The sequence below is a fragment of the Elgaria multicarinata genome, chromosome 9, assembly GCF_023053635.1.
Source record: "Elgaria multicarinata webbii isolate HBS135686 ecotype San Diego chromosome 9, rElgMul1.1.pri, whole genome shotgun sequence".
Classification (NCBI taxonomy): domain Eukaryota; kingdom Metazoa; phylum Chordata; class Lepidosauria; order Squamata; family Anguidae; genus Elgaria; species Elgaria multicarinata.
In genome coordinates, this window is record NC_086179.1 from 35222902 (window position 1) to 35232553 (window position 9652).

The 9652-nt window shown below is 43.1% G+C and overlaps 1 protein-coding gene across 1 annotated transcript; it reads left to right on the plus strand.

Annotated features, from left to right (window-relative positions):
- Positions 1-309: 309 nt before the first annotated feature.
- On the plus strand, positions 310-8373 carry KDELR3 (KDEL endoplasmic reticulum protein retention receptor 3). The gene is made up of 5 exons (XM_063133526.1): positions 310-888; positions 4325-4425; positions 6074-6232; positions 6849-7101; positions 8037-8373. The coding sequence occupies exons 1-5, from the start codon at positions 798-800 to the stop codon at positions 8075-8077; spliced, it is 645 nt and encodes a 214-aa protein (XP_062989596.1). The 5' UTR covers positions 310-797; the 3' UTR covers positions 8078-8373.
- Positions 8374-9652: the final 1279 nt, after the last annotated feature.

Genomic DNA, 9652 nt, shown 5'->3' on the forward strand with positions numbered 1-9652 from the left:
TTGCTTTGCACTGCAGACTAAACTGGTCTACAAAGTGTACTGAGGGCACTGGGTGTTGGGGAAAACAGCCCTGCTTTGGGCCCGAGAGAGAAAAATGTTATCTAATGGGCCGCTTCCTGTCTCTGAAATCTGCAGCAATTTTAATACTTCCCCCACAAACTTGCAAGAATATGTCTGCCCCCTCGCTGTCTTTTCGCCTTTAAGGACATTCTCAGCTGTAACTTGAGAAGGTGGAGGGATGCAGGAGAAAGTTTAACTCGGCCTAGTTGTGCCCGCCTCCGCCTCCGCCCTCCCCAAACAAGCAGCATCCACGCCACGTCACCTAGTGCCTGTACTGGGACCGCAAAGCTTATTTGGAGTGTAAAGTTCTTCAACTTTTCTATCAAAGGGAACAAATATACTTAGGAAATGCACTGATCCAGACTCCTCTCACAGAAGAAGTGCACAAGAAGAACAAAAGGAAGTTTCTTTGGTCTAAGCAGAGGCCCCTCTAATGCACCAAAGGTTTGTGCAGAATATTGGTGAAGATTTCCAAATAAGAGAGGCAGTGTGAATGCAATTCCACCAGGAGAGAAGGCGATTTCCTTACCTACAGGAAAAGGAAATTTAATGGAAAGGACTCGTTTAGTAAGCCGCTGAAGAACGAGGAAGAGAAATACCCTTATAGAGGCTGCAAGAGGGGAACGTAGAAAGCATCTATTAAGAAAAGTTAAGAGAACTGCTGTAGGCATCTTCCTTTCCAAGACAAATTAACTGATTTTCCTTCAGAGCCCTCTCTGGGACATTCTTGACTCATCATGAATATATTTCGAATCCTGGGAGATGTCTCACACCTCTTAGCTATGGTCATATTGCTGGCGAAGATCTGGAGATCAAAGTCTTGTGCTGGTAAGTTTTTGTTCTCTTTCTCCTCCATCCTGCTGACAATGTGCTGATGTGGAAACCGTGCCCAAGGAAATGAAGGGAACATGCAGGGCTATGTAGTCACTTGCCACCAGAGCACAAATTGACCCCAGTTACCCTGGATTTGGGATTAGACTTTGCCTGGTTGGGTCACATTCATCCTTGACTACCAACTGAGGAACTGGATGTCTTAACATTTTGCCAATAGCTTGCTAGACACAACTGGATTTATAACTCATTGGAGTCAATGTGTCTTCTTTCTGTGTTGTCCTAGATAGATGGGTCTCTCCTTTGTTTTGATGAGACAATCTTGACTAGGTGAGGCCCTTTCTTGTGGTGCAGGGATGCTCCAACACTGACTCTTTATGTAAACCACTTTTGTGTATTCCCAAGCCCGCCTGTTAAATTATCCACAGCCTAGTCACCACGAGTTCCTGCAGACTGAGATTCTGGTGACTTGTGCATTCTTTGCATACCTTTCCACTAGCTTTGTTTACCTTCTCACTACCTTTGCTAAGGTATGTGTCCTTAGCAAAGTAAAAGCTTTCTAGAAGGCTGAAAAAAGCAAGAATTCTTCTTCATTTTAAGCAGAGTAAAGATTAGATTTCCTCTCTTGGGGAGGCAAGGAAAATGCTCTGCCCAGAATTTAAAAGAAAGCAGTCATGAACAAGGGAAACTTGGCATACCTCAGGGCCTGCCCAAGACATTTTGCTGCCTGAGACAAAGAACAAGATGGTACCCTCCCTCACTTCCCCCAATTTCATGCACAGAAGCCAAATGGACTGGCAACTCAACCTTACTTCAGCAGTGGTGATGCGGAATCCTTCTCCACCACACCTAAGGGTTGAAGGTCAGCTTAGGCGAGGTAGGACAACCAGTGTAGCATACAAACAACAGTCCCCGCAACACTTTGCATTCCTGTAGAGTTTACATGAAAGGAAACCCTATTGAACAGAGTGGTACTTTGGAGGAAATATGCATGAGATTGGACTGCGTGGAACTGGAATTGGGCTCAGACAGACAGATATGAGTATTGACCATAAAATGGGGGAAAGCAGCAGTGTCATTAGGGTGGGCAGGTCTCAGGCCACCGATATTTCTATAGTTGTTTGAATTTTGCTTTTTGAGATATGAAAAGTAACCATAATAAAGGCTCTTAATCACACTGCTTTTTAACCATGTAATCTTGACTATATCCAAGAGCAGGCCATTGAATTTTTCCTTATTCACCCCCAACACACTGAAGCCTGAAATATGTTGCTGCTTTTAGAGTTCCAGCCTCTGTGCTCACTCTTTACTTTCTTGAGTCTTCTCTGCAGAAATATTTCCCTGGCTTTTTTTTTTTAAAAAAAAATGTTGCCTTCCATTCCTAGTTTCCTCCCTGTAAGCCCATCCCACTCCACCATAGCCAATTTCCCCCCTTTTGTGGGCGGAAGCAAAGATGTGTTTAGGAGGAGTGGTGCTGTGATGTGGCAGTCGTGGCGGTACAAGCAAATTAGTTCCTGAAGAGGGTGTGTGTGTGTGTGTACATATCCTGGGATAGTGATAACTGTGTACTTTGTAGCAGGAGGAGGAATTAACATGCAGGATCGCTTCTTTCCCATAGGATAATTTCTATGCAGCCTGCCACTCTATACATCCATGTTGAGTGAGGATACTTCCAGATGAGGTTTTTACAGTGCCATCACCTTTGCCTCATTCAACAGATTTTACAGTTGGCCTACTCAATCCAGACCACATTGTCTTCCACTTGTAACCCTCTCATGTTTTCCTGCTGCTTCTTCCATCCTTTTCTTCTTACCGCAGAAAATCTGTTAAGGGGGAAAAAGACGGAATGGCTGTGCAACGGATTCAGATTAGGCCCTGTTCAGAAGACACCTTAAACCACAGCTTTAACCACGGTGGTTAAGCCAGAAAGCCAGGCTATGTTCAGAAGACACTTTAAACCACAGCTTTAACCATGGTGAATAAGGCAAAAAGCCTTAGTCACCGTGGTTAAAGCCGTGGTTTAAGGTGTCTTTTGAACGGGGCCTTAGTATTGCTAGGAGCCTGCCATGAAAGACAAGAAGTTAAGGGCATAATTGTTAGCAAAGTGCAAGATCTTACAACACAGTGCCGATTAAACAACGGCTCAAAAACACTTGCCTTTGATCTCTTCTACCTAGAGAAGCCTATGTCACTTGAATGTTTGCAACTACCCAAAAAATTTACACAGAAATGACATCATTTTACATTCTATTTAACTGTCTCAAAAGAAATTAAGACAGGCAGCTCTTCTGTCTCGTAATGAGTCATTAAATAGTTCAAATGATACTATTAATTGATCCAACCTCTTTGCCTGTGGGTGAAGAGATCGAGAAGGACATGTTGGTGAGACAGAGAAACAAAGTTAGACAGTGAATGAAAAGTCAAAGCTAGAAAAGTAGATTGGGGAGTCATCAGTAGACAGATTGCTAGCAGAAAACATGAAGTCTGCCATGGGCAAATGGAAGAGAGTAGGGGGCTCTGTAGGAGCTTTACAGGGAGCCTGAGGACGCAGAGGGAACCTCCATGAGAAGGTAATATCTCAGAACTCTAAAGGAGGAACGTGGTAGTCCCAATAGACTTTACTGCCTGAGGCAAAGCTGCAAATGGCACATCAGGACACGGCGCATAGAACCCTAGAGCCAGTCAATATATTTTGGCACTTGAGGGACAAGCACCTGTTTCCTGCCTGGGGAAAAATATGTTGTTGTTGTTGTTGTTTTAAAAAAACTACGTCCTGCCTTTTCACAATATCCAAAATCTGCTGCCTGAGGCAGATGCCTCACTTTGCCTAAAGGTAGGGCTGGCCCTAGTAAGGAGAGATAAGTACTGGCAGTGTCATGGGAGGCAAAGCGGATAGGAAGTACAAGGATTGCAAAGATGTCCTTAGATTGGCTGGACATGTTAGTTGGAACAATTCCAGTAAATTGGAATGGGCAAAACCCATGTTGGACAGGTTTGAAAATAGGAGTGGGAGCAAAGGCAGCGAATGCAGGTCAGAAGCTTGAGATCAGACTGAAAGGAAGACAAGGAACACAGCAAGGGCAGGAGACAGAGTGACTCCGGCTGCCTGCCTCGTACCAAAGAGGAAGTGGTTCCCAATGGCGCAGTCTAGAGAACGAAAAGGAAGCCCAACTGCATCCCAAGAGCTGGACGGTGCTGAGGGCCCTTATGCACAATAATGGCCCTCAGAAGTAAGGGTGGATCTTCACAGGTTGTGTTTATGCCAACAGAAGATTAAAGCCACTTTGTCTGGGGAGCCCTGGAGTTCGTGGCTCAAGGTGGCAGCTGTCTTCTCACGCAACTAACATATCTGTATTTTTATGCCTAACAGACACAACCCTCTTGTTGATGTTCCTTTATTTGCTGCTCATTCATTTTGTCTTGTGGCTTGCAGGCATCTCAGGGAAGAGCCAGATCCTTTTTGCACTTGTTTTCACAAGTCGTTACCTTGACCTAGTGATAAACTTCATCTCCATCTATAATACTGTCATGAAGGTAAGGAAGGACAAGAGGCTTTGTCCTGCTCTTGCATTCTCCATTTAGTTAATGAGAGATGTGGCCAGGAAGCAATTCAGATATTTTAAGCTCCTGGTTTGCAATTGTTTACAAAGATGTGGGAAATTTTTCGTACAGAGTTAAAAGGTGAAGGGCCGGTCTCTCTCTCTCCCATAGTAGCCTACTGCACACCTATCTCCTGCTCCCTTTATGGGCAACTTCTAAAGGCTGCATCATCCCTGATACCACCTGGAGCTGCATCCCTGCTCCTGCCACAGGTTACTGAAATTTGGTGGTGCAGCAGTGAGGAAAAACAGCCTCCTTTTAAAAGCCAAAAGTTGACAGTGCAGCAGTGGCAAAAAAGGTGATTGCTTTTGGCTTTTGAAAGAAGGCTATTTTTACGGCTGCGCGCCACCCAATTTCGGGAGCAAATTCAGCAGCACAGTGGTGACAGGGTGGGGGGGGGCTCAAAAAAGGACAGGGAGGAATCACATGCAACCCAAGTGTTGCCTATGCCTGTTTTACACAAAGTACCAGTATGGTGGGACACAGAAAGTAAGTGACAAGAGTGCGTCTCTAAATGAGCGATTTATAGCATGCTCATGACTGGCCACTCACGGAAGTTTGCAGGTCAATTACATGATGACCTGCAAACAACCAGGATGTCTCCTGTAGCAACCATTGCAAAGTCCGCCATGAAAAGTACCACTTTTAAAGTGGTAACATCCTAAAAAAAGTGGTATCTTCCACCACTAGATAGTGTTGTTTCAATTGAACTGAACAGAGGGGATGTATTCAATTCAAACCATCCACAATTACCTCCTTCCACTCACTAAAAATAATGTAGTTGGGAGTTTCTCCTACATTAGCACAGCCAGACAAAAATGACTGCAGAGATGGGTGTTAGAACAAGGAAGCTAGAGTGATGCAAAAGTTCTTATCTCCGTGCTAATAGAAGAGAGCAGCAGCAGTGTGTTCACTTAGCTCTTTTGGTCACCCTGCCCTCCTTCAAGCATCTTCCTTCATTGGGACTGAACAAGGCACACCACTCCCACCAAGTACACATGGTAGTATGAAAGCACTAGAGCCCAATGCTCACGAGTTTGGCTCCACTGTAACCCTGGGCAGAGCTAGCACAATGCAGCTTTTGGTTGCATTTGGGGATGGTCTGCATCAGGAAGAGAAGACATTTTAAGTATGCATAAGTCAGCATCTGCTTTGCCCCAAATTCACGACCAGGAATGGAGTGATACAGCCCAGCAGCCAGATGGAACATACTACCCCATTTTGCAACTTTGCTAAATCACTCCTGTAGCAGATCAAACAAGGGAGCTGCGGGGAGAACGAGAAGAAATTGAGTTAATAGGCTTCATATAATTAAAATGTTGCTGCATATAGAGCATGTTAAAGATACCAAACTGGAATCTCTTAGGTAAAATACAAGATAACAACAGCAAATTCGTCCAGTCTGTAATCAGCCAAAGAATAACTAGGAATCCCCAAGGACAGCAGGTTCCACTAGTGCCCAGAGTATTTCCAGAAGACAGGCAGGGTTCTGAAAGTTTCCATAGACCAATCTTAAAAGGTTTACACTGAGAAAAAGAATGAAATTATTTTGCCAGGAATCAGTTACTGTGTTCCTCTGCAGGTTGTTTTCTTAATTTGTGCCTACATTACTGTATACCTGATCTACGGGAAATTCCGGAAAACCTTTGACAGTGAGAATGATTCTTTCCGTCTCGAATTCCTTTTGGTCCCTGTCACAGGCCTGTCATTTTTGGAGAACTACAGTTTCACCCCTTTAGAGGTAAGGAAGCAATTCATATTAAGGGGAATGGATACTGCAAGGGTAGGCAATGTGGCGCCTGGAAGCACCAATGTATCCTCAGAGACTGTTTTTGGTGCCCAAGGTGCCCTGCCCCTTGGGAGAGCAGCAGGTGGCCAGTTGGGGGGTGGGGGACAAAGTTGAGGCCAACACGTGTTGGGGGGGGACACAGTTGAGAGCAACCTGGGGGAAGGAGTGCTTGTTTGTCTGAATGGACAGACGCTGCACGTGTATGAGAAACAGAGGGAGAAAGGGTTTAGGAGGGATTTTACAGGGATCCTGGAGTGTGGATTTTTGTGTGCTTGTAGTGAGGGAACCCTATTCCTGTATGTATGCATGCATGTACGATGGATACATGGGCTCATGAGAATGCACATATGAGTGGTGACCCAGGACAGGTTTACAAATTGCCAAATGTGTCCTTGGGCCCCAAAAGGTTGCCTATCCCAGGGATCGTAGATCATAGCACATTTCCTTGAGTCTTAGGTGTCTGATGTCATGCTTTTATCATACCCACTTCATTTTCATTAACGTTTCTCTCTGCACCACTCTGCGGCCCAGGAACACTTATGCTAGACTTACTTACCTCCTTCCTCAGATCCTCTGGACTTTCTCAATTTATCTAGAGTCAGTGGCCATCCTTCCACAGCTCTTCATGATTAGCAAAACAGGTGAAGCTGAGACAATCACTACCCACTACCTTTTCTTCTTGGGCCTCTATCGTGCTCTCTATCTTGCCAACTGGATCTGGCGTTACCACACAGAGAACTTCTACGATCAAATTGCTGTGGTTTCTGGAGTCGTACAGACCATCTTCTACTGCGATTTTTTTTATCTCTATGTCACTAAAGGTAAGTATCACTGAAAGAAGGCTAGAATGCCAACTAGTCAGCATTGATCAGTCCACAGGATTGTGCTCTGGTATAAAGATTTAAGTAGAGCACACTACTAATAACCCTGCATAATACTGCCGAGCATTAATTCCTGAGTGACTGTCTCTTAAAGCCAACTCAAATGTTTGCAAAGACATAATATATATATTACTAACTGTATTTAGTATATGAAAAAGGAATGTGCTTTGCATGTCAAACCAATGGCATGGAAGCCACTCTTCTAGAGGGCTTATTTCAGAATATGTAACAGATGATACAAAAACTATCACTATCTCATCTTTTTCCTATTTTAATGATTTCCTATATTTCCAATTTTTTAGGTTGTTTTAAACAATGTATATTATGTTTTGAGTATTATGTATTTTATAGTTTATTGTTATTCCCCGCCTCGATCAGGGTGGAGAGGCGGGCAAGAAATAAATTTATTATTATTACATATGATGAGATTCTAATGCATTGTTGTTGGATCAAGATCTGACAATTACACACACAGGATTTCTTGCTATTGGCTATAGGTGCCCACCATGCACATAGATGGCAAAGAAACCCTTTATAGGAGCATCTCATCCAATTTATGGGTTTTCTACAAACTCCTACATGAAGAGGTTTTCTGTGTTGGGCAGGGGTGTTCAATTTAAGGGCCTTTAGATGTTTTAGCCAACAACTCACATCATTCTTAGCCAGTATAGCCAATGGGTGAAAAATAATGGGAGTTGTTGGCCTTCCAAATGTTTTGCCTGCCCCCTGCTGTAGGGGTTCTGGAATTCAGAAAGCCAACAACTATTAAAAGACCCACCATGACATTTGCCTGGAAAAGAAATGGTAGAGGCAGAACTGCCATTTATTCCTGCCACATGGTACAAACTTGATGTTTTATTTGTGTTTTTTCCTAGTATTAAAAGGAAAGAAACTGGGTCTTCCCATGCCGATCTGATGATGCACGTAAGTGGAACAAGCTCCTGATGACCCTGCTCCAGGACCACAGGATGTTTTCTCTGTTCTTCTGCCCTATGGCTTAGCTAGTATTCAGAGAAATTGTCTGTTCCTCTACACTGTAACTAGCAAACTCCAGACTGTGCCAGAGCACCTGAGGTCTGGATAGCTAACACTTCTGGCTTGGCACTTCCTGACTAGTGTTGAGCAAGACTTAAGTTTTACATTTTCTTTTGTATTGGCGTGTTCCTTTGATGACTGAACTATGCTTGTGACAAATAAAAATAGTACAAACTACATGCTCCACTGATCTTGTATTTGCTTCAACATTGGTATGACTGAAATCACTTCAGAATGACAGTCTTCGTCCACATTTGAGTAAGGAGTCAAACCATAATACATGGCTTGGTTTAAGTTACCACTGAAGAAACCAGTTTAATAGAGAAATTGAATCCATCTAAAGAAAAACCACCAAATCTTAACTAAAAGTACTGTAAATCATAGACTAATAAAAAGTAACTGATAACACATTTCAAGCAGGTCTGTAAAACCTGTGAGCCAAACAATACACATCTCACTAGCGATGTATAGCAACCTAAAAGCTCAACAACCCCCATTTTTGCTGCTTGTCTGGGACAGCAAAAACAGGTTTGATGGCCTCACAGAACCTATTTGGCTTGCTGCATTACAAGTTATGCAGGGCTCCTTTAGAGCCTGGATTTTGGAAGTTTGCTGTACACCATAATCAAATAAGTAGATGCTGACCCTCAGGCAATGTTTTTTTGGTTTTGCTTCAAAAAAAGCCTGTGTCTGTTACACAACTACAGCAACTAAGCACAATGGCATTGGGAAGGCACAGAAATATTGTTCTCTTTCCTCCATTAGGCTGTGTTTAATTTACTACTATGCATAACACCTTTAAAGCAGCAGGCCTCTCTATAACTGGTCTTCCACTTCCTGTACTATTAAGCCTTGCCAATCACAGAATTTTCTGTGCTAAGATTGGGACTTGTAACAATCAAAACTTATCATGAATCAGTAATCAAATGTGTTGATTCTGTCTCAGACTTTCAAATAATGCTTTTGAGTTTGTACCAGTTTAATTTAATTTGCATTTCCTCCAGGCTACTATGAACATCCAAATTTATTTATTTATTTATTAATTACATTTCTATACCGCCCAATAACTGGAGCTCTCTGGGCGGTTCACAAAAACATTCCTTCCTATATGATCCCAGCACTTGCTGTAGAACAGAGGTGGTAGAAGGTAGATTGGGATCTATTGGTAGATATCTGGGTGATTTGTAACAAACTAGACTCCCTATTATTAACAAAAGCAACAATAAAAAGGTGTGCTTTCCCACCTAAATTAGGCTGCTGAAATGGGAGAAGTTTTAGGGCATAAACCAGGAGTGAATGTGTATGTAAAAGGACTCAGTTCTGGTACTAAAGCAAACTCCTGGGTTCACCATTATTTCTAAATGCATGTCTTTGCCCAGGACCTCAAACAGTTTTGCACCTGGTGGACCTCAGGATTCTAGTAAAAAATCTAGTGCATCTAGCAAGCCTAAAGTCT

Coding starts and splice junctions, on each gene's coding strand:
- KDELR3 (XM_063133526.1), top strand. CDS start 798: ATGAATATATTTCGAATCCTGGGAGATGTCTCACACCTCTTAGCTATG. Junction 889..4,324: donor GAGATCAAAGTCTTGTGCTG/GTAAGTTTTTGT, acceptor TGTGGCTTGCAG/GCATCTCAGGGAAGAGCCAG. Junction 7,102..8,036: donor TTATCTCTATGTCACTAAAG/GTAAGTATCACT, acceptor GTTTTTTCCTAG/TATTAAAAGGAAAGAAACTG.